The 26,095-nt window shown below is 43.1% G+C and overlaps 1 protein-coding gene across 1 annotated transcript in view; it reads left to right on the forward strand.

The window, feature by feature from the left end:
• The window catches only part of LOC126195513 (orexin receptor type 2-like), a gene marked incomplete at its 3' end in the record, with an annotated part of 64,718 nt that extends 38,876 nt beyond the window's left edge, over positions 1 to 25,842 (forward strand). Inside the window, exons 3-7 of the mRNA XM_049934140.1 lie at positions 5,198 to 5,434; positions 7,870 to 8,035; positions 24,116 to 24,232; positions 24,773 to 24,809; positions 25,831 to 25,842. Of these exons, the coding sequence (XP_049790097.1) occupies positions 5,198 to 5,434; positions 7,870 to 8,035; positions 24,116 to 24,232; positions 24,773 to 24,809; positions 25,831 to 25,842 (569 nt within the window). The remainder of the gene's footprint in view (positions 1 to 5,197; positions 5,435 to 7,869; positions 8,036 to 24,115; positions 24,233 to 24,772; positions 24,810 to 25,830) is intronic.
• Positions 25,843 to 26,095: the final 253 nt, after the last annotated feature.

The following is a 26,095-nucleotide window of genomic DNA, read 5'->3' on the forward strand; positions in this document are numbered from 1 at the left end:
TTTTACACAATCTTTACCCCTCTGAAGCTAAATACCAAGGACAAGCACACACACACACAAACACACACACACACACACACACACACAGATCTTCAGCCTCCACCACCTCAGAACACCCCTCCCTCCCTTGCATTCTCAAGCACTTTCTGCACCTTTCCCCACATAACATTGCTATCAACTTAAGGCACCATCGTGTTACGTTTATATGTCTAATTCAAAATAAATCTTTATCAAGCAAAAATAAACGTATTATACATAATTACTAGAAAATTTAGAAGAAAAAATATGTAGAAATCTAGTTTTATAGACTACATAAATAGCACATTTTGCAATAACGAACATACGTTACGTTTGTTATAATAACGTAATTTAAATCTGTATATATATTTATTGCCTTCAGTGTGCAACATTCGAAAATGCAACTGTTGAAAAAAGCTCTGCTGCAACGCTAATCTTTAAACATTAACTTTAGTTATGCTCTTTGGTATGTTTACATCCTGTATAGCACTTGGGAGCTGTTTGCCATAGGTAAAGCTTCTATAGTGTTGTGCATTTGACATATCAGGAAAAAATAAATTATGCTTCTCAGAATGACATGTGTACCAGGATTAAACCAATAGACGCCAATAATTGTAAATAATGCCTTAAAGTCGATCTTATGAAGTAAATAATTCCTGATACTTCACCACATTCAGTGATTAACACAGCCACAATACTATGAACAATCATTTAAAGTGTGTAGATTTGATTATGGCTTGATATACCTGGCCCGCTAAACATATCACTTGACAGCTTGCTTGTAGTTGGCTACACTGCGATTGCAAGGTTTAAATAGCTGCCAACGCACACGCCCACAGCTGATGGCTCCGAAGTATCTTTTGTAAATGTAGGCTACAATCAACATTTGTAAAAGCCGTCGCAGCATGATGTATACTTAAGTACAACAAAGAATGTTTTTCTAACAATGCAGAGAACTACTACGGAGAAAAAAGCGTTTGATAGTGTATGAAATCGGGAAATAAATAATACCAGAAGTGAATGAAACTGTCTATGAGAAGTCGTTCCGAATTTTTACCGTGAAAGCAGCATATAAAGCGTCGTATTATAATGTACACCTAAGTATACCAAGGAACGCGTTATCTACAATCATACAACGAAACGAAGAGAAAGAGAATTAGATCTTTCGCTTGCAGAGAGAAAGAATTAATTCTGTATACTTTTAAACTCACCAATTTACGGCATCAGTGGTAAAATTGCATCCAATTCTCCTTCACTATCATCAGAATCGGCGCAAAAACCTTCGTCATCCCCATCGTCATCATAAAGGAAAATCATTAACTGTTTCTTCTCATTTATAATTCCGTCTATAGTTCGTGCTTCTCTAATAAGTATACCAACATAGTCTAATTTATTCCTCTATGAGGTGGCGTCTACAGTAGCAAGACCTTCACGTGGCAGTTTTTCCACTTCCGTTGTTATTATTTCGAATTTTAGCCTTGTCATTGCTCCAGACCAATTAATTTGGAATAAAATGGCAATGATAAGGCGGTAGCGAAATTACCATTTGACCCTGTTCCTTTGCAGTTTCATCTACAACATATGTAGGCGTCACAGGCTTATTTTGTTTTACAAGGGAATATAACAGCAGCTTTATCATGCTCACGTCCGCAGCAATGTCTCTCGCCTGTAACCACTGTACCGTACTTTCTTTCCGGTCACTACTTGTTGGAGTACTGTCTAACACCACAGAATGGTAAGGTGCTTTATCCACTAAAAACACTATCGGTACACTAAACTGAAGCAACAAATTTTTTGCTCAGAAATTGTGGGTGGCCCATATCCTCATGGAAGTTACATGTTTTTCTCGATCGAAAAACTAAAAGTCCTTCATCCACATTACCGTTTGAAGAACATGCATGGGCCGCAGTTAATCGGGCCACGCGGTCTAAGGCGCTGCAGTCATAGGCTGTGCGGCTGGTCCCGGCGGAGGTTCGAGTCCTCCCTCGGGCATGGGTGTGTGTGTCTGTCCTTAGGATAATTTAGGTTAAGGAGTGCGTAAGCTTAGGGACTGATGACCTTAGTCCCATAAGATTTCACACACATTTGAATAGTTAATTGGGGTCCTCTTCCCGTTGACTGATGCCCTCTGTTATGCGGATTGTTATCAGTCCAGCATTTATCAACAGCTTCTCCAGCGTTGTCCCTGGTTTCATCGAAGCATGTAACAGAATGTATGTCTTTGCCTACAATTTTATGTCAGAAAACATTACTAGCCGCAATGACATAGGCTTTTTCGAGCAACAGTTTCCATAGTCTAACTTTTTAAAGCGGAAGCCCAACTTTTTAATAGCACTTTTAGTGACGTCTTCCCGTTGGAGAAGCTAACATTCTTTCCTGCCACAATATCCGTAAATTTGTCGACTAACTGTATCGTTTTGGAGCGAATCAAGGTCTGTAACTGGACGAGGCTGTTTTCCTTATTTCTAGGAGTACTTAAATATCACCGTTTCCTCCACACAGGCTTTGTTCCACAAGGTTTACTTTAGTATCTTGCAAATCTCTAAGTAGTACCCCTTTCCTTATAACAGTTCTTTGACTAAGTCCTACGGTTTTCGAGGTGCATTCTTAACCTAAAACCGAGCGAGGTGGCGCAGTGGCTAGCATACTGGACTCGCATTCGGAAGGACGACGGTTCAATCCCGCGTCCGGCCATCCTGATTTAGGTTTTCCGTGATTTCCCTAAATCGCTCCAGGCAAATGCCGGGATGGTTCGTTTGAAAGGGCACGGCCGACTTCCTGCTCTGTCCTTCCCTAATACGATGAGACCCATGACCTCGCTGTCTGGTCTCCTTCCCCAAACAACCCAACCCAACCCCCTCTTAACCTAAAACCGGGTGGGAATCGACGCGGTCCCAGGAACAGAAACAACTTCTTTTCCTTACATATAAAACTCAGGCGCCTTTTGTAGTAATTTCAAAGCTTCTGCTTATTTAACGGCGCTATATGACGCACTTCGTAAACGACGTCGTTTTGGTAACATTCTTTAGTAAACAGAAACTGTAGGTGAGGCGGTAACACAGCAGAACTGCAAAGAAGTAGACGGTCGCACACTAACAAGCAATGTTTACATAAAACAGGCAACGTGGTAACATCAACGGGTTTTCTATGATACTGACAACGTAAATGCGCTTGTGGAGTGACCTTGAAGTGAAATTTTCATAGATGTCTTGAAACCGCTCATGGTGTAACCAAACTTGATTCCTCACAAAAGACGAGTCTCTGCAGTTATTTTCTTAAGCCTATAGAAGCCTACTGTATCTCATGAACATCTCATTGATCACAGGCACACTGTAAATTCACAAAGACAGTACACATCCCTTACCTCTCCCAAATCGAGTCAGAATAGCCTGAGGAACACTCTAAATACATGACAGTCGCCTACCTGTTCACCAGGCCACCTGCTCTTTACCCTACCGGATACCCTCTAGTGAGATGGGTGTGACTTAGGAGGTTGGGATGAGGCGTACAGTTAGCATGGAAGGTCAAGGCCCCTACTATGTCACTCCTTAACACAACAACTAGCTAATCAATAATTGAGAATTTATTCAAAGGCGATATCAAATATACAATCACATGACTTAAAAGATGAGACACGGAGATTTAAATACTTAAGAAACAAATTAAAATTGAAGAGATTTTAAAAGGTAGCTCAGATAGTTTTCTTCGTTTTGTTTTTTAAGGCAATAATATGCAATATGAAAGTGATTTACAAGCACGCCAGTTCGTTACGAACCCAAATAACACAAGGAGCACAACAAGTTAATTAATAGAATTGATTCACAAGCAAATTAAAAACCCCTTTTTTAAACTATACATGACAGGTTAAATGTCTACCACACGGGCAGTGACGCCAGGCTACCCTGGGCAAAACGTGGCTTAACTTAAAACGCCGGGAGCAGCAGACCAGCCGTCGCAAACAACACCTAAACGCCGGGGTCCAACCGGTAGTCTCTTCCCATAAGAAGACACGTCACAGCTTCTGTGCACCAAAGCAGAACGTGGCACCCCAACACGCAGAAAACTGGAACACAAACAGACCGCAGAAGACACGGCAAACACCAAGCAAACATCAATTAATAAAAGTTAAGAGACCAATAAACAACAATATAAATGAAGAACCCAATTCTTTCAATAGAAGTGACAAGTTTTACAGCAATATCAACGCTGTAAAACTAAGATCTGTACACGAATCCAATGCTGAAAATATAGTATCAGACTTTTACACTCTCATAGTTTGCCAAACAATATTTGCACATACGAATAAGGCCGATAATGTGTTCAAAGATGAAATGGAAAAACATTTCAAGATAATATCACTTTATTCAAATGCGCAACTTCACAACGATACTAGGTTTTGTTCACTCTAATTTGGTTGCATAAGTCTGCAATGTAGCCGACAATTGTGTAAGCTTGGTATGCAGAAAATTACAAGACTATGACCTAATAGCTTCAATACCTTGCAGTTACTGCCTCATTTGGGAACACTGATTTTTTAAAGGCTGTAGTGACTGCTGTTGTCCATGCGGTCACATACCTTGCTGGCTCCTCTTACTTCAGCAACACGTACGTTATGGCAGCCAACCAACAAGTACACTCGCTGCAACGCAAATCGTTCAACGAAACGAAGGCAACAAAATGAATTACACCTTCGATGGAGAGCGTTGTTCGAGATAGTCTCGAGGGATGGGTCTCTCCGAGAAAACAGGCACCAAGGCAATGCGACGAACAGCGCCCGGAGTTGACATAAGGCAGGTACACCACAAACTCGCGACCGTCTTGCAAGGTAGACCGGCCGCGCCGCTGCTGGCCGAGCCCGCGTGTTTTCTTCCTCCGTCCTTCCGCCTCGTGGCAAGTCCGACCCCAACTGATTGATAGTGACGTGCCAAAGAGCTGGTGTGCCGGAAAAGGCGCACCACGGCTCAATGGGCTTACTTTGGACGCATCTTCCACCAGTCCTCATTAGTTTAGGTGGCGTCTGAGAGGTCAGGGATCAGATTGGCTGTCAAACGCTTTAAATATGGAATCCATGCTGCGATGCTTGGGTATCATCAGCATCTCAGATGGGGCTCCCATATGATACTAGGTGTGCCTGAATGAGCTGATTATATGGCTGTAGCCGATATCTCTTTGCTGGCAGACATCCCGGAGCTGGTGGTGCTGAGGGCCCGCGGCCGCGACTGGGACTCTGTGCTGCTGACGCAGTGCGAGAGCACCTGGAGCTACGACTCCGAGATGGTGTTCCACGGCGCCAAGAGCCTGCTGCTCTACACGCTGCCGCTGCTCTTCATGTCGGTCGCCTACTACCAGATCGTGCGAGTCCTCTGGCGCTCCAACACAATACCCGGACAGGCTCAGGAGACGTCAAGTCGGCGAAGTGTCAGTGCCAACGGCCGGAGCACCAATCCCTACGGTACGTGGTAGCTGTCTGACAAGTGGACACACTTACTGTTTGTTTAACAAGACACTGCACCACCGCTGAGGGAAGGGAGAGAGTACAGCTGCATTTCAGAAACTCTGTTGACACAGGGGAAATGTAATCGAACACGTCGCATGCTTGTAAGCTCTAACAAGGGAACCTCCCCATCGCACCTCCCTCAGATATAGTTTTAAGTTGGAAAAGTGGATAGGCCTTGAAAAACTGAACACAGATCAATCGAGAAAACAGGAAGAAGTTTTGTGGAACCATGAAAAAAAAAAGCAAAATATACAAACTGAGTAATCCATGCGCAAGATAGGCAACATCAAGGAGTGTGTGAGTTCAGTAGCGCCGTGGTCCCGTGGTTAGCGTGAGCAGCTGCGGAACGAGAGGTCTTTGGTTCAAGTCTTCCCTTGAGTGAAAAGTTTACTTCCTTTATTTTCGCAAAGTTATGATCTGTCCGTTCGTTCATTGACGTCTCGCCGGCCGTTGTGGCCGAGCGGTTCTAGGCGCTTCAGTCTGGAACCGCGCGACCGCTACGGTCGCAGGTTCGAATCCTGCCTCAGGCATGGATGTGTGTGATGTCCTTAGGTTAGTTAGGTTTAAGTAGTTCTAAGTTCTAGGGGACTGATGACCTCAGATGTTGAGTCCCATAGTGCTCAGAGCCATTTGAACCATTTTGACACTGGTGACGGCATGTGCGTCACATGACAGGAATATGTTGTCGACCCACCTAACTTGTAGACTTGGCGAATGGGTAAAAAGATTCTTCTACCTTGCCCGATTTAGGTTTTCTTGTGGATGTGATAATCACTCCCAAAAAAGCGATGAAAACATAAGAGTTTGTCACACAAACTGCAACAAATGAACGCAACAGTTTCACAGTCGCACAGTTTTCCCTGTGCTCTGTCAAAACATATGTTTTTAACGATTTCAAATTTTTCCGTGTGTAGACCGTCGAATCCTGCATATCTCCAAGCAAATCTGAACATGTCCTGGAATTTTGGAGAGCGAAGTTGATTATCTGTCCCCATACTACGGCGCAGTTACCTCGCATCGGACGGACGGACGGACAGACAATAACTGTCTGAAAATAAAAAAATTAAAATTTTCACTCGAGGGAGGACTTGAACCAAGTACCTCTCGTTCCGCAGCTGCTCATCTACATCTACATCTACATCTACATGATTACTCTGCAATTCACATTTAAGTTCATCGAACCACAATCATACTATCTCTCTACCATTCCACTCCCGAACAGCGCACGGGAAAAACGAACACCTAAACCTTTCTGTTCGAGCTCTGATTCCTCTTATTTTATTTTGATGATCATTTCTACCTATGTAGGTTGGGCTCAACAAAATATTTTCGCATTCGGAAGAGAAAGTTGGTGACTTAAATTTCGTAAATAGATCTCGCCGCGATGAAAAACTTCTTTGCTTTAATGATTTCCATCCCAACTCGCGTATCATATCTGCCACACTCTCTCCCCTATTAAGTGATAATACAAAACGATCTGCCCTTTTTTGCACCCTTTCGATGCCATCCGTCAATCCCACTTGGTAAGGATCCCACACCGCGCAGCAATATTCTAACAGAGGACAAACGAGTGTAGTGTAAGCTGCCTCTTTAGTGGACTTGTTGCATCTTCTAAGTGTCCTGCCAATGAAACGCAACCTTTGGCTCGCCTTCCCCACAATATTATCTATGTTGTCTTTCCAACTGAAGTTGTTCGTAATTTTAACACCCAGGTACTTATTTGAATTGACAGCCTTGAGAATTGTACTATGTAACGAGTAATCGAATTCCAACGGATTTCTTTTGGAACTCATGTCACACTTTTCGTTATTTAGCGTCAACTGCCACGTGCCACACCATGCAGCAATCTTTTCTAAAACGCTTTGCAACTGATACTGGTCTTCGGATGACCTTACTAGACGGTAAATTACAGCATCGTCTGCGAACAACCTAAGAGAACTGCTCAGATTGTCACCCAGGTCATTTATATAGATCAGGAACAGCAGAGGTCCCAGGACGCTTCCCTGGGGAACACCTGATATCAGTTTTACTCGATGTTTTGCCGTCTGTTACTACGAACTGCGACCTTCCTGACAGGAAATCACCCTAACCACGGGACAACGGCGCTCCTGAGCTCACAAAATCCTTGATGTTGCCTATCTTGCGCATGGACTTTTCAGTTTGTATATTTTGCTTTTTTTTTCATAGTTCCACACAACTTCTTCCTGTTTTTCAAGGCCTATCCACTGTGCCCACTTATAACTAAATCTGAGGGGGGTACGATGGGGAGGTTCCCTTGTAAGAGCAAATGTTGAGTACTGTATACAATCATACATTCAGAGTGGATTCATGTGTGGGCGGTCGCTTCTTTGCAGCGCTCCCGTCGTCCGCGAGCTGCAGCAGCCGCCGCAGCACGGTCAGCAGCAACGCGGCCACCGAGGTGCAGCTGCGGTCGCGCCGCAAGGCTGCCAAGATGCTGGTCGCCGTCGTCCTCATGTTCGCGCTCTGCTACCTGCCCGTCCACCTGCTCAACATCCTCAGGTACGTCTGCCGAGCAGGGCGGTGCGCGGTGCTGCTTCAGTGTCGCCCAATCCTCTCGTGGCGCGCAGAGTGCAACCCACAGCCCCACAAGGGCCTGGCTAGTCATAGCAATTCTGGCTTTGAAACTACGCACTGCAAGCGTATTCCACCGTCTCGTTCTCGTATTTTGTCAACTGAAGAGCAATCTGCAATTGATGAACAATGAGATCGACTGTTGGTGGTTCAAATGGCTCTAAGCACTATGGGACTTAACATCTGAGGTCTTCAGTCCCCTAGACTTAGAACTACGTATACCTAGCTAACCCAAGGACATCACACACATCCATGCCCGAGGCAGGATTCGAACCTGCGACCGTAGCAGCAGCGCGATTTCGGACTGTAGCGCCTAGAACGACTCGGCTCGATTGTTGAAATCAGAAATCTACGAGTACCTGTTATTTGATGATAGCCCAAAATTTCGACTGCACATCAAGTTGAATTCCTCCTGCACGATGATAAGTTTGCCTGAAAATGGCGTAGTGGAACGTCGAAACCGACCATAAAATAAATTACATTCAAAACAGAGATAGCTGAAGGTGTTCTTAATTTTACATTGTCCCTCAACCACTGGAACCAGGTTGGTAGGTACTCAGAGAGCGCACAGGATAAGGCTATGACTGTGGATGGGGCCGTAAACACTGTGAGTTGCATAATAAAACACACAACTTTATTTTTCTAATAACCACTCATTTACACATTTTTTAAAAAGATCACAACTAAACAACACGGCTGAAGACCTAGTTAAAGAACTTGAGATGCTTTCTGGGATGAAGGGCCAAAACCACACCAAAAACAAGAATGGCTGAAGGCTTGGCTCAGAAATCGAAAGCAATTAAAAACAGAAAGTAAAATAAAAAAAAACATGCAATTGAAAACAATTAGGACTGAAGTCCTACACTACACGTCTGAAGGACAACTATAATCGAAACACATTAGTAAACAATTTTCTAACCAAGAAATTTCTTTTTAAACTTACAACAGAATCGCCAAAAGCCTAATTAAAGAAATATTAACTTATTGCACGGCTGAAGGCCACAAGCAAATTTGAAACAACTGCTGAAGGCTTGAACAACAAGTCAGACAATTTAAAATAAACCCCTTCCTTCTTAGAAAAAATTTTCTTTTAAAGAATACACACGGCTGAAGACCTTATTAAAAGGGGTTCACGTAAATCCTCGGCGGAAGGCCACACATAGCACATCGAATAACTAACGGCTTAGGGCCTGGATTACAAACAATTTCAGATAGAACAAATTGTAAGGAAAAAAATTTAATAATTCAACACGGCTGAAGGCCTTTATGTAAAATTTAAAAGAACTGAATTAATACAAGGCTGAAGGCCTCGCACAATATTTCAAACTAAAATGAAAATCACAATCTAAAACAAACAGAACAAGTGGTACTTAGAAGTGTTCCAAGGATCGGCCTGAGAAGGTAGCTCAAACGTAATGTGAGGTGAGACAGGCAGCCAAGAACTGAAGTTAAATAATCGGATGGCCCAAGGACCGACCAACAATTTAACCAATCCCTTTCCGTCCGACCAAGGCACAACGATCGAAAATATCGGCCGAGGACGAGGATACGAACAGCACTACGTCTTCAGAAATTGCCGTTTAAAAACAGCCAAGGGAACAATAAACACTCTAAGCAAATATGAACCAAACAACTTAAAAGGCTGTGGAACTACAAGCCGTGCCGGACAGCATCAACATGACAAGGAAAGGCACACTGCAGGAAAAGTACGCTAACGACCATGGCAGGTAACTGGGGCGTTAATGGCCACAGGGCAGAAAATACCTCTGGTGCTCTTCACTGGTAAGTAACACTCAATTTAATAATTAATCACAATATAGGAAGACAGCTGCAAGATTTCGCTGACCCCAGCTTGTCATACGTTGCTGCTAGCCCAAACGGTCCAGGGACCAACAACCCGCAAATGAACGAAGAGATGTCACAATAGTTGAGGCTACGTAACAGGTTAACTGATCATTCAACTTCAGTGCCCAGCTTCGGAGGGCAACGAACTTCGTCAGTCTCGCAGCTAGTGCCTCACGATCCGACAGCGCATGCACGCCGCCAGCGGTTCTGGACTGGCCTTGCGCCGCAGAGAGCTCCTCGCTGCTCCGTCCCTACCGACTGACTGCCACACACACGACCACCACCCGGAAATAATAGCGGTCCCATCAAAAATAGTACGACAGGACTATTACCGATAAGCGCCGCTGCTGCCACTAAATGAGGCAAGTCAGCAACTTCGTTACGCCAGTAAGTAAGGAAGAAACAAGACGCCACTCGATGTGACAAAATGCCAAAAATCAAACGGCATGAACGTGGGCTTGCACAAGGCTCAACCACTTAGTTCCAAGGTGGACTTGCAGAGACGAGTGCTAACCTGATCTGGGTTGTACTTTTCACAATAGCAGTGATCCGATCGATGGATAAACGGAATAGTGTACCTTCGTAAAACGTTGTTTTGAGCCATTTATTTGTTGTAGAAATGTGTTCACAAAACACTGAATGGAAATGGATATGAACACAATTCACAGCATTGTGTACTGCGGACAGTTAAGAAATAGTTCGAAGACGATTGCTGTTCGTATTAACATGACAATGCACCTAGTGATAAGGAAGCGTCTATTAGGCAATAGTGTGTGGATACTAACAGACCTGAAATGGACTGGTCTGTACAGAGTCCTTGTATGAACCCAGTGGAAAACCTCTGAGGTGAGTTAGGATGTCGATTTAACTCCGGACACCTGTGCCCAAAATCACTACCGTATCTAGTTTCAGCTCTTGAGGAAGGATGGGCTGCCATTACTCCAGAGGTGTTTAGATACCTCATTGAAAGTGTCCCCAGAAAAATCCAAGTCATCGTAAAGCCGAAGGATGAGCGTATCCCCATAACAATGTAACTAATAGATGTCCGTCTCCTTTTAATCTAATAGTGTAGTCGTATATCAAAACGTCCCGAGTGAACTTTTAGTGCGGCTCGTGGTTATCAGCCGTATTTTATAATAAATATTGGAATCCGAAAACGTCAAGAGCTTCTCAGGAGCGTAGTTTTCCTGCTCAGTGATGAACAAGAATGCAGAGACAGTAGTATTTTAAGATGTGCTTAATTTTATTTGATGTTGGTGATTTTGGCAGTGAGCTAAGTAGGGTTGGTCGCTTAGGTTAGGCGACGTCAGAAGGTGAACTTACTTTTCTTTGTTCTTCAATAGCAAACAACTCATGGACATTTGCGACTTTCACCCATCAACAGCTATGGTACAAATTTCAAATGGAAGTAATGGGGATTCTTGAATGCGTCTTATATAGATGGTCCTCTTCAAATACTGTACATACACTGACGAGAAAAAAACGCAACAACAAAAATCTAATTATGTAGAGTAATGAAATTATGGGGATACATTTGTCTAGGTACCACATTTAGACGATTAACATTGCGAGATCACAGGTTAATGTTAAATCCAAAATAAGCCAATGCAGATGTGAAATGCTGGTCAAATAATAATTGGTGTAACCACCAGAAAGTTGAATGCAAGGAAACGATGCTGAGTACGACTTCTTACACAACGGTAAGGAGTAATGGGGTACAGAGCTACGCAGCAACTGTCATCGCAGTAAAGCTGGACAGGAGCAGAAATGATTAGCGAACAAGTGACGCAGCAAACAGAAGATTCACTTGTATTTCTTAGATTGAAGGAAAACTCAGTGTCAATAGAGCAGCAAGAAACAGAGTCCAACTATCACAATGTACACAAGGAAAAGTCTCCCAGCTCTAAAGTACAGACGGTGATGCAGGAGCCGTTAGCAGGCGGGGTCTGGGTAGCATCACTTTTCGGAGCGTCTCCGAGTGCGAGTGGGTGTGATCCGCTGCCGTCGATCATCCTACACTCCTGGAAATGGAAAAAAGAACACATTGACACCGGTGTGTCAGACCCACCATACTTGCTCCGGACACTGCGAGAGGGCTGTACAAGCAATGATCACACGCACGGCACAGCGGACACACCAGGAACCGCGGTGTTGGCCGTCGAATGGCGCTAGCTGCGCAGCATTTGTGCACCGCCGCCGTCAGTGTCAGCCAGTTTGCCGTGGCATACGGAGCTCCATCGCAGTCTTTAACACTGGTAGAATGCCGCGACAGCGTGGACGTGAACCGTATGTGCAGTTGACGGACTTTGAGCGAGGGCGTATAGTGGGCATGCGGGAGGCCGGGTGGACGTACCGCCGAATTGCTCAACACGTGGGGCGTGAGGTCGCCACAGTACATCGATGTTGTCGCCAGTGGTCGGCGGAAGGTGCACGTGCCCGTCGACCTGGGACCGGACCGCAGCGACGCACGGATGCACGCCAAGACCGTAGGATCCTACGCAGTGCCATAGGGGACCGCACCGCCACTTCCCAGCGAATTAGGGACACTGTTGCTCCTGGGGTATCGGCGAGGACCATTCGCAACCGTCTCCATGAAGCTGGGCTACGGTCCCGCACACCGTTAGGCCGTCTTCCGCTCACGCCCCAACATCGTGCAGCCCGCCTCCAGTGGTGTCGCGACAGGCGTGAATGGAGGGACGAATGGAGACGTGTCGTCTTCAGCAATGAGAGTCGCTTCTGCCTTGGTGCCAATGATGGTCGTATGCGTGTTTGGCGCCGTGCAGGTGAGCGCCACAATCAGGACTGCATACGACCGAGGCACACAGGGCCAACACCCGGCATCATGGTGTGGGGAGCGATCTCCTACACTGGCCGTACACCGCTGGTGATCGTCGAGGGGACACTGAATAGTGCACGGTACATCCAAACCGTCATCGAACCCATCGTTCTACCATTCCTAGACCGGCAAGGGAACTTGCTGTTCCAACAGGACAATGCACGTCCGCATGTATCCCGTGCCACCCAACGTGCTCTAGAAGGTGTAAGTCAACTTCCCTGGCCAGCAAGATCTCAGGATCTGTCCCCCATTGAGCATGTTTGGGACTGAATGAAGCGTCGTCTCACGCGGTCTGCACGTCCACCACGAACGCTGGTCCAACTGAGGCGCCAGGTGGAAATGGCATGGCAAGCCGTTCCACAGGACTACATCCAGCATCTCTACGATCGTCTCCATGGGAGAGTAGCAGCCTGCATTGCTGCGAAAGGTGGATATACACTGTACTAGTGCCGACATTGTGCATGCTCTGTTGCCTGTGTCTATGTGGCTGTGGTTCTGTCAGTGTGATCATGTGATGTATCTGACCCCAGGAATGTGTCAATAAAGTTTCCCCTTCCTGGGACAATGAATTCACGGTGTTCTTATTTCAATTTCCAGGAGTGTATATTGCGGCAGCAGAGGGCGCTCGTTGTACGGAGCCTCTAGAGGCGTGGGCCAGCGGGTATGCTCCGTTGGATCTGCCGGATCCCGCAAGACCGTTACTGGAGCTTCAAGTGAACTTGCACTTCCGTTGCTATGGGGTGTTATCAGTACTTATAACACATGCAAACGTGCATGCACTGTGTTGTACAGATGCCGAGTGTCATGTTGTGGGATGGAGGCCCATGCCTGTTGTACTGTAGGTCAGTACAAGGACGGTTGCTGCTGTTTGCGGATAACCCTGGAGTTACCGTCTGATAATGTCTCACATGTGATGGACTGGAGACATATCCACTGATCGAGCAGACAAAGGCCACATATCGACACTCTGCGGAGCATGTTGGTTTCAACAGCGGTGTGTGGGAGAGCTTTATCCTGTTGGAAAACACACTCCTGGAATTCTGTTAATGAACGTCAGTAGAAAGCACAATAGGCCGAATCACCAGACTGACCAACAATTTTGACGTCGATGTGCGTGGGATAACCGCAATAGGGCTCCAGCTGTCATAAAAAATGTGTCTGAATTCCTGAGGGACCAAACTGCTGAGGTCATTGGTTTCTAGACTCACACGCTACGTAAACTAACTTATGATAAGGACACACCCATGCCCGAGGAAGGACTCGAACCTCCGGCGGGAGGCGTCATGCAATCCGTGACACGATGCCTTTAACCGCGCGGCCATTCTGCGCGGCTTGGGGTATGTGATTCACCTCACATGCAGAAGTAATCATGAGACACATTTGTGCAAAACTGTTACCGTCTTCGCTGAATGTCGACTGGGGGAGCACTGGACAACACTTTTGGTATAGTAGTAACATACTGAAAAAATATGTCAGTTTGAAACGTCCCCTTTGTAAAATTATACATAAGACTGTGCTTAAACTGACACAATATTTTTAGCGCAACGCAATCTGACTCTCAATAATCCCTACAAAAGAATGGCCCTGACTAACATTAACCTATACCTTTCACAAATCACTTACCTCACAAAAATCTTCGTTACTCGAACTACTGCAATACAGCGAGCGCCACTACTGCCAGCTAAATAAAAGATTCAAACTACGGAAGGCACTAACTACTGACAGGCATAGTTAGCAAATGAAACATTTTAATAGAGAACAAACAATGTATTTACCTTAATAGTGTTTAAAACTCATAATATACATAGGAGGTCATGACATCCAGTCTTACAAATTTCAAAACTCCGCCATCTCTCTCCCCACATCCACCACTGCTGGCGGCTCACCTCCAACTGCGCAACGCTACGCGCTGTTAACATCCAGCTGCCGCTGCCCAACACTACAATGGCAGACAACAATGCAAACTAGCCACAGACTGCACACAGCACAGCCAGTGATTTTCATACAGAGCGCTACGTAACGTTGCCAATAAGAAAACATAAACAGCCTACTTACATAGCCCCCATGCTCCCCACAAAAAAATTTTACAAATTGTTTTGGGCACTGGCCAATACAGATTTGAAAAAATTTTTCATAATTACAGTAAGAAAGATATCAAATGCACACACTTCTTGATACAATGTTGGTCAAAAGCTAAAATTTTCTCACAGTCCATAAAGACAGTCCTGATCATTCATCACAGTAAAATTGCAGTGTTTTTCTCAAAGTCTGAGCAGTAAAAGACAATGCACACGGAAGTAGTGGATTTCCATGCAGTCTTGAAGAAGTAGTGTTGTCCTTCCAACGGAAAAACAGTGCTGACTCTTGACATGCTGACAGGTAATGCAAACCCACAGCAGAGTCATTCGACGTTTTGAGGAATATTGGTAGGTAGGACATCACAGAGCAGACTCACTGTAGTCCTGATAGAGATTGTGGTATTGGTGGGCCACCAGAGGTGCAGACCCACTGCAGTCCTTGTAGAAATAATGGTACTGGTGGGCCATCAAAGATGCAGACTCACTGTAGTCCTTGTAGAGATGGCCAGCAGCCATCTATTGTGACTGTGCAGGTGCACATTCACCATTGAAGAGTCTTGCGGATAATATAGCAAGTCTATAAACCACCACTTGTGCACTCACAAAGGTTTTTAATTGTCCTTAGAACCAGCAATGCTGTTATCCAGTCCCTTGCTGAATTATTAACACATGTGCAAACACTAACAGTCCCTACTTCTCACATATTGTCCATATACTATGACCAACAGAAACGTGTGCAGTGAAATGGAACTTACAAGTTACTTAATTTGATTAACTAGTGTCAATTACAATTTTATAACATAAGAATACAATAACAAAGGTACAAAATACATCATTAAAAAACATAACAATACAGATAACATTTGTAGTAATATGGGCTTTACAAAACAATAGAAATAACATATACATCAGTGTCACAGGAATTATGACATAAGTACATACATGAAAGATCAGAATAACTTTTGAAACATCAACTTCACCCATGAGCATTAAAACAAAACAGAATAAATAATGTCTAAACATCTTTACAAAGAAAATAACAAATTATAAATGCAAATTATATTTGAGGATAACAGTATTCCTCATCATAGTGAATGTAGCTTAGTACTAGAAAAATTCTACAACATAAGTCTTATCAGATAAACACATAAAGACAGGAAGTACACAAATACACAAGTGCACACAAAAACATAGTGGGATAACACAAGGAAAGAACAGGGTTTATTTTACTGCAGTATTTTGCAAACAAAACTTTCTTTACTAATTGGAGATCTCCCTTTGTTCTTAATTATTTCCAAAAAGTCCTATGTATACCTGCTTTCTATACTTTTTTCGTATAACTTCTCAATGCATTTCTTCCAATACATCGCAACTCATTCTCTTATATAGCCTACCCCATCTTAAGCTAACTTAAATCTACTGAGCTCAGATATATATACTAAGGGACGAGGCAATGCAGCAGCACAAAACAATTAACACAAACATATTACAAAAAATTCAAATTGGCAAAGCAATTGCAATATTACAACTAATATAAGGCACTGTGCAGCAAACAAGAAAAATAAATGCGTAGTAAAACTGGCTTAATAGCGTAATATAAAGTCAAATTCAGTAACACTATGCCTGGCAAACAGCAGCAGCAAATGTAATAACTTATATTTAAACATGACAAAGCTCAAGCAGAAAAAATATTACACTAAAGATGGCCATGTCTAATACCTATGTCGCATCTTAACACTGGAGTGATGCATCACAATTTATTCTACAAAAGAAATACCAAGTACTTGAAAAGAAAATTATGAATGCAGTTCCTGTGAAGGTAAATGTCTTTTTGTGCTCCCTCATTTTTTTTAAAAAAAATTATTATTTACTCGATCTGTAGACAGAAAATATTTGTATTAGTACATCTATAAAATTTTATTTTAACCAATCCTGCAGTGCAGCTAGAAACTAGATATTAAACAAAATGAGTAAATAAATACATAAAGCAAGCCATATGGCATTTCTCTCAATTATCAAGACAATAGCCGTGAAATGTTTCTCATCGTTTCAGTAGGCATTTTAGTAAATATCATAAATTAAGAGCTCCACAGTATAATCATATGTTTTGAAGTTCGACTGTGTCGTTTTTTGCGATGCTTTCTACAAAGGAATGTCAACAGTGAGGATAATGGCCTCTTTTTTTTTCACCTGTGCCTCTGAAAGGCACTCACTAATGACTTCTTTCCAGGTGACTGTCGCCCATCTGTGTGCCCACGACACATTACGTGCAGGTGGTCACTTAACTTTCTTACGGAAATATTTACGACAGCAGTTTCCGCTACAGTGACAGTCTCATATAAAAATATGTCACAGGTCCAGAATTTGCATTACAAGTGTGTAGAAACAAAATCCTATTGATATAACAGAGTCCAAAAAATTTTCGTCGGCATTGTAATACATTCATGCATTTACACACATTTCATAACTCTTAAAGTACGATTCTTGGTTTCCAACAACCTGTTTCACAAACCAGAGTCCCTAACCACTATTCATTATTCCTTACCTTATTCGTCGACACTTCTTCAATATTTCATCATAACAGATACGTAGCATACTCAAATAACTCATATAGCATCAGCTTATTGATCATAAACATACCACAACAGCATAATACACATAGTCATCGTAATAATATCATAACACCTCAGTCAACTCTCAAAATCGCCGTAGCTTCCTCCAATAATTTCAAAACCTAAAAAAAATTCTCTGCTCATGTCAAAAGTGTCATCTGCCTCAAACGTACTTTAAAAATCGTGATCCCATACCAAATATATCATTCAAAGCTCTCATAATATCACAATGGGTCCGAAAAAATATGAACAGTTCACAAAGTACAGACAAAATACAATTTAGTAAGTGTGAAGTTACCCAACTGTGTAATTGCGTAAACATGTGTCACTGATATAGTAAAAAAAAAGTTTATCCCTCAGTTAAATGATCAGATAGCTGTGTAATTTGTGTGTTAGAGAAATATGGTACCGATGTGTAAAGTTGTATAAGCAAATACCATATTAGCTAGGGCTCCTTGTGCTTGCCAAACACATGGTACACAGAGTAAGCGTGTACCCCCCTGAGGATTAATGTAATTATACCCTCAGGTGTTACAGATTACAGCAATGGAATGAAATGTATCATGGAAAACCCTTGTATCATTGTACTTCAAATATCTTAAAAAATAAATGTTTTAAGTGCGAAATTAATCACTCAAATACGTGTACTGTAGCGCTAAACTGTGCGTCATGTTGTAAGGTAATCTCTGTGGAAGTCTCGTAGTTATCGTCCTCCGAAAGCTAAGTTCTGTAGAAGTTAATGTACTTACCTCATGATAAACAAAAGTGAAATGCTTTGCATATAGATATCGTAGTTATTATGCTTATTGGGGTGATGACGAAAGTACTGTACAGTAACGTATTGTTGTGCCACGAAAAAGGCTGTCTCATTGTTGCTATACCACAAAAGATACTATTAAAACATGTTTTACTTTCCAAAATAATGCAGAAAAACTGTGCAGATATAAAACAGAAACACCACAAAAGCAACATTGCAAATTGTCACTCATTAGTAGCGTCGTGATAAAACCGTGTAGTTGTCACATAAAGTAACCACTGTGTCGACTGGTATCTCACAGAAAGTACTTTAAATCCAGAATGTATTTTCAAGTAAACCAAAATGTTACATGTTAACAGTTTCTAAGTCTGACAAAGCATACTAGAAATGTGAAGTGAAAAGTTTTATGGCAAAGTCTAAGTTAAACAGCAGATTATCATTCAATAAACGGTTTTACATGTAAAATGTGGTGTATACCTTTACTCTTCCTAGTACACAGACTTTCAACAGAAAAGCAATTGTCATGTTTTATACGTCGGTAAGGAATGCTAAATCTTTTCTCAAGGTTAGCGTCTGTGTTATTTTTCTCTGAGCCAGCCGGCGCAGGTGGCTGCCTGCAGTGCGAGTCATTGTCTGTTCCTTTGTTGGCGCGCGCTGTTATTGCGATTAGGAGACCGAACTTCTACAAATTCACCTTGCCGAGAAGGCCCTGCCCTGTTTGAAGCTCGCCAGTTCTGATGCAATTCAGTTCTGTCGTTACGATCACATCGTCTGTCGTCATGTCGGTAGATTCAATAGTTTCTTTCTTGCCGGTCACGTGGTGGGGAATTTCTTCCTGAATCGTAACTGCGCGCTGATCTGTTGTGTCTGAAGTTATGCTGTCTCCCTTGATAATAATTGTTTGTGTTCCCATATTGTCTGTTTCTCTGATTGTCTCTGTGATAGTCATTACCGCAGAGAGGTGATCTTTCCCTGTAATTATTACTACTCTGCCAACGGTTGTCATACGGGTGGTGTCTGTTTCGGTCATGATTTACGTTGAAAGAATAGCCTTGTCGTATATTATTTCTGTGATCGCGGAATTGTGACGGATGTGAACTGTAATTGTTGTGCTCCTGTTTTCGCGTTCCCCGATTGTCAGTGTAAATTTCCAGTTCTTGTAAGAGTCCCTGAAAAGCTTCAATGTCGTCTTTGCAACGTCCTGCCAAAATAATATGTCGTAAATATTCAGGTAATTTGATTAAGCAAATGCGGATGAGTTCTGAGGGGCTGTATGGGTTTGACAGGTACTGATTCTTGTGCAACATGTCTTCAAAATATTTCACAAGACTGGATAATTCAGATTGTTCGAATTGTTTCATCATAATGATGCTATGTTTTACTCGGTCTTGTGTAGTTTAAGACCAATATGCTGAGAGGAAGGCACGGTAAAATTCTCCTTCACTGTGACAATCGTGAATGACCGATCGCATTCTTACAGCTGGTTCATTCTCTAAATAGCCACATATAAATTCTAATCTGTGCTCTAATGACCAGTTGGGAGGAAAACAATGAGAGAATTGATGGAGCCACGCTTGTGGATGAATGTCGTTGCCGGAATTCTTAAATGTTTTGAATTTACGTGCAGTAATGAACAGCTTATAGTCAAAATCATGATGTCAGTGAGTCGCATATCGGTCATTGTTACGTCGTTTCGGCTGTTCCATTTCAAAATTCGGTGCACCTTGCAAATTTCTTTCATAATTTCCGAAATGCGCTGTGTTATTATTTTGTGGCTGTTCCGTATTTCAATGTCCCTCTTCCCGTATTGGGGCGCGAGTGTCGTCTGAAATACGTAATTCTTGTATTACCTGTGTCAGCTGATCTTGTACTTCCCGGATTTCTCTTTGGTGTTGCATATTAATTTGATTCTGATTTTGTTTGAATTTCCTAATTTGTTCGCACTCTTTTGTGTCATTAACGACTACCGGTTTTGTGTCATTCAGATTATCATCTACCTTCGTAGATAAATTGTTTAGCTGATCCGAAAGTTCAACTACTTTATCTGATAATGAACTAATTTCCTCCATGTGTCTTTCTGAACCAATTTTCAGAGTATCTACTGTGTTCTTTAAGTTTTCCTGAGTTTTTGCAAGTTGCATAACCAAATCGGTAGATGCAACTGAGTCAATTTTAGCTTGCAAGGTCTCATGATTTTCATGAACAATAGTTTGCAGTTCTTTTATGGCTGCTTCGTGATTCTGTAATGCATTTTCATGCCGCGAAAAAATAGGTTGGAAATGCTCACAAATCTGTGTTTTTACGTCGTTACAGAATTTTTGACATTTCGATTCAATGTTATGTAACTCAGTAGTTAAATCTTCACGTGTTTGTTCAAGCTTATGTTCCACTGAGTCTAACTTTTGAAGCTTTTGTTCCATTGCGTCTAACTGTTGCTGTGTTTGCCTCTGGTGTTGTTCCATTGTGTCTAACTTTTGAAGATTTTGTTCCATCGTGTCTAAGTTTTGAAGATTTTCTTCCATTGTGTCTAACTGTTGCTGTGTTTGTCTCTGATTTTGTTTCATTTGCTGCATTAATTGCAGTAATAATGTATTAGTGTCTGGAATCTGTTCCTCTATGCATTTCGGCAGTGCATTTGCACCGGCAGCATTCACATTTTGACAAGCAGAAAATGTGTTTTGACTTATTTGAGAAAACGGTGAGGCCCCAAAACCTGAATCTACAGTATTTGCAAGACTGTGTCCTGTCATTTCGGATTCCTGAGGCGAGCTGTTGCCGACGGGTCGATCGATAATGCTTCCCTGTTCACTACCTGTTTCACTGTCTAGGCCATTATTTGCCGCCCGCTCCATTTCCCTATGCACAATTACCAAATTACTACTTTGAATGTCTGTTAATTCATTACGCAGTGGTGCTGGTAAGCTACGCTCGTCGTCACTATTATTTCTCAGTTTACTTTGGAGCCTAGTATTAGGTTTTTCACACGCCATTATTGTCACAATATTTCACACGATAACACATAAAAGCACAATTTGAAGAGCAAAAATAAGAAAACACATTAACATAGCACTGAAAATAATATCTAGTTAATTGCAAGCGCAGCTGCGAAATACTTGGTGCAAATCTACATGCATGGCACAACTGCTTTACTGTACATCAATGAAAGACTGCAACTACAAAGGAGATTCTCTCTACAATTACGCGCTAGCAATAAACAAAAGCTACACTAATTACACAAACTACAAGAAAAAATTGGAAGATTCCAGTGAGGTATCCTCGGCTAAGGGTCGACATATGAAACGTCCCCTTTGTAAAATTATACATAAGACTGTGCTTAAACTGACACAATATTTTTAGCACAACGCAATCTGACTCTCAGTAATCCCTACAAAAGAATGTCCCTGACTAACATTAACCTATACCTTTCACAAATCACTTACCTCACAAAAATCTTCGTTACTCGAACTACTGCAATACAGCGAGCGCCACTACTGCCAGCTAAATAAAAGATTCAAACTACGGAAGGCACTAACTACTGACAGGCATAGTTAGCAAATGAAACATTTTAATAGAGAAACAACAATGTATTTACCTTAATAGTGTTTAAAACTCATAATATACATAGGAGGTCATGACATCCAGTCTTACAAATTTCAAAACTCCGCCATCTCTCTCCCCACATCCACCACTGCCGGCAGCTCACCTCCAACTGCGCAACGCTACGCGCTGTTAACATCCAGCTGCCGCTGCCCAACACTACAATGGCAGACAACAATGCAAACTAGCCACAGACTGCACACAGCACAGCCAGTGATTTTCATACAGAGCGCTACGTAACGTTGCCAATAAGAAAACATAAACATCCTACTTACATGTTCACCATTGAAATACTGAATTTTTTGATTATTACTTAAGTTCTGTTCTTTATTATTACTCTATATAACAATGATCTTTCTAAAAAGTTAAAACGATGATTCTATAATCTGTGTAATTTTCACAATTCTGATTGCATTCATATCCACTGTCAGATATGCTATCTATAGTGCATTGGCTTCCATATTATTACACGGCTGTTCTTACTACTTTAGTAATTAACAAGTTCCGCCCATCCCTTAAAGTATGTATGCTAGTTTTGACATATACTGAAATACACTCCTGGAAATGGAAAAAAGAACACATTGACACCGGTGTGTCAGACCCACCATACTTGCTCCGGACACTGCGAGAGGGCTGTACAAGCAATGATCACACGCACGGCACAGCGGACACACCAGGAACCGCGGTGTTGGCCGTCGAATGGCGCTAGCTGCGCAGAATTTGTGCACCGCCGCCGTCAGTGTCAGCCAGTTTGCCGTGGCATACGGAGCTCCATCGCAGTCTTTAACACTGGTAGCATGCCGCGACAGCGTGGACGTGAACCGTATGTGCAGTTGACGGACTTTGAGCGAGGGCGTATAGTGGGCATGCGGGAGGCTGGGTGGACGTACCGCCGAATTGCTCAACACGTGGGGCGTGAGGTCTCCACAGTACATCGATGTTGTCGCCAGTGGTCGGCGGAAGGTGCACGTGCCAGTCGACCTGGGACCGGACCGCAGCGACGCACGGATGCACGCCAAGACCGTAGGATCCTACGCAGTGCCGTAGGGGACCGCACCGCCACTTCCCAGCACATTAGGGACACTGTTGCTCCTGGGGTATCGGCGAGGACCATTCGCAACCGTCTCCATGAAGCTGGGCTACGGTCCCGCACACCGTTAGGCCGTCTTCCGCTCACGCCCCAACATCGTGCAGCCCGCCTCCAGTGGTGTCGCGACAGGCGTGAATGGAGGGACGAATGGAGACGTGTCGTCTTCAGCGATGAGAGTCGCGTCTGCCTTGGTGCCAATGATGGTCGTATGCATGTTTGGCGCCGTGCAGGTGAGCGCCACACTCAGGACTGCATACGACCGAGGCACACAGGGCCAACACCCGGCATCATGGTGTGGGGAGCGATCTCCTACACTGGCTGTACACCACTGGTGATCGTCGAGGGGACACTGAATAGTGCACGGTACATCCAAACCGTCATCGAACCCATCGTTCTACCATTCCTAGACCGGCAAGGGAACTTGCTGTTCCAACAGGACAATGCACGTGCGCATGTATCCCGTGCCACCCAACGTGCTCTAGAAGGTGTAAGTCAACTACCCTGGCCAGCAAGATCTCCGGATCTGTCCCCCATCGAGCATGTTTGGGACTGGATGAAGCGTCGTCTCACGCGGTCTGCACGTCCAGCACGAACGCTGGTCCAACTGAGGCGCCAGGTGGAAATGGCATGGCAAGCCGTTCCACAGGACTACATCCAGCATCTCTACGATCGTCTCCATGGGAGAATAGGAGCCTGCATTGCTGCGAAAGGTGGATATACACTGTACTAGTGCCGACATTGTGCATGCTCTGTTGCCTGTGTCTATGTGGCTGTGGTTCTGTCAGTGTGATCATGTGATGTATCTGACCCCAGGAATGTGTCAATAAAGTTTCCCCTTCCTGGGACAATGAATTCACGGTGTTCTTATTTCAATTTCCAGGAGTGTATATAAACTATACTGAAATATATAAACGACTAAAAACTAGTTTATATATTCCTGGAATTATGAGATACGTTTGATTATTGCTTAAAACATAGGTCAGAAATTGTTCTCACTTTCCTGGTGTTCTTAGAAAAGTGAAGCAATTAAAGAAAACAGCATAAGAATACAGAACTTCATCTTCCTATTTTTTAACTTTGCTCACAACATTTACTCCTTCAGTATGTACCTGTGAAATTATTTTAAGCGACGTCAGGACTTAACTGTCCTACAATATGAAGAGCTGACTCAATCTGGTTCTCTGCATGCACAGGTACACCATGGACATTCCGCAGAATGATGCGACGAGCATCATTTCGATGCTGTCCCACTGGCTGTGCTACGCCAATTCAGCAGTCAACCCCATCATCTACAACTTCATGAGCGGTGAGTACGAACTTTTTTTCGACTTCATCGCAGAAACTGAAATGGGCTACCGTATTTGTGATTTCTGACATTTTTCTATAGTTCACCAACAACGGTTTATAATAAAACGAAAGGCCAGACTGAGATTCACTCGAAGAATCTTAGGGACATGTGTCTCATCGACGAAAGAAATGACTTAAAAAACGTTTGCAAGACTGATTCGTGGTTGCTGCCTTTGCAGGTGCGATTAATGGAGTAGGTAGAGAAAATTCAACGGAAGGTTGCGTTTTTCCTTCGGAGATTCGTGGAGCAAACGCGGGAGTGCTTGAGATTTTCCTAACAATGGCAGACGCTTCGAGAGTAGTGATGTGCATTGGGGAGAAGATAACTGTTAGTGTTTCGAGACCGGAAGTAGCCTCAGTTATATATTGTAAGCTGGCTTTTGGAGCGTAGATATAGCTCTGGATATACTGGTTATCTGTTGAGAAGGTGGTGTTCAGATGGGAACTGTCAGTTATAGTTGCGCTGAAGATTCGGGAATTATTTGTTTTGTGAGATGGCTGAGATTTAGAAGACAACACAGGGTGACATTTTCATCTTCAATTCAAAAACAGATTTTTTTTTTGCAACCTTACCTTGAATACTCAATGATGATAACTGTGATGGTTCCTGGTAACTGTAGATAGAAATTAATACGTGGAAAGTACTGGAGAGACCGTTACATGAAGAATGGAAGATAGATATAGCTTTATGATTCATCTAATTGTCGATATATGGAAATTAGTAAGATTTCAAATAAGCAGGACAGGAGGAAGTAGGTTGTAACTGGTAGGATAGGTATGGTTCCGGGCCTTTAATCTGGTAGATGGGGTAAGTCCTGGGATAGGATTTTGAGTATTTGGAGATGTACGAAATTTGCTTATACTGATTTATGTGTAGATAATTTTTCATTGAGTGTCAGTTCGAATTGTTATACAGTGTACGGATGTGAATTGGGAGGTAAAGGTCTAGAGGACCGAGTGTACGAATTGTTTTTTCCTAATATTCTTGTTTGGATTTTTGTACGTTTGGTTGGCTGGTATAGTTGGTTACTGATGGATGCAAAATTGTAGAAGTTGAATGGGATCACTGAATGACAGGGCCCAATGAATGACAGGCATCCATTCAGAGTGGATGCGTCGATTTCTTTTTTTACGTATCTGGTTTTTACACAATAAGTCGGTGAGAGGACAGCGAGCAGCGATTTTCAACCTTCAAGTAAGATAACTGAATAAATAAAAACGATGAAATGGTGGCGTGTCTTGTATCCAGAATGATAAGGATGACGGTACATTATGCTTCTGATAATATTTCGTAGGTGATTTGCATGGATGCATCGCGATTGCAGCGGAAGGGATTAAGAGAGGACGTGGGGTGCATTTTGGGACAGGTCGAGAGACGGGATGGAGATGGTAAGAGGTGAAACAGGAAAATTTCAGTGTTTTTTTTTCTCAAAGTCTGAGCAGTAAAAGAGAATGCACACGGAAGTAGTGGATTTCCATGCAGTCTTGAAGAAGTAGTGTTGTCCTTCCAACGGAAAGACAGTGCTGACTCTTGACATGCAGACAGGTAATGGGCCACAACAGAGCAAACCCACAGCACAGTCAGTCGAAGTTGAAGAATATTGGTAGGTAGGTCATCACAGAGCAGACCCACTGTAGTCCTGGTAGAGATTATGGTATTGGTGGGCCACCAGAGGTGCAGACCCACTGCAGTCCTTATAGAAATAATGGTATTAGTGGGTCATCAAAGACGCAGACCCACTGTAGTCTTTGTAGAGATGGCCAGCAGCCATCTGTTGTGACTGTGGAGGTGCACAATCACCACTGAAGAGTCTTGCGGATAATGT

This window comes from Schistocerca nitens, chromosome 7 (assembly GCF_023898315.1).
Source record: "Schistocerca nitens isolate TAMUIC-IGC-003100 chromosome 7, iqSchNite1.1, whole genome shotgun sequence".
Taxonomy (NCBI): Eukaryota; Metazoa; Arthropoda; class Insecta; order Orthoptera; family Acrididae; genus Schistocerca; species Schistocerca nitens.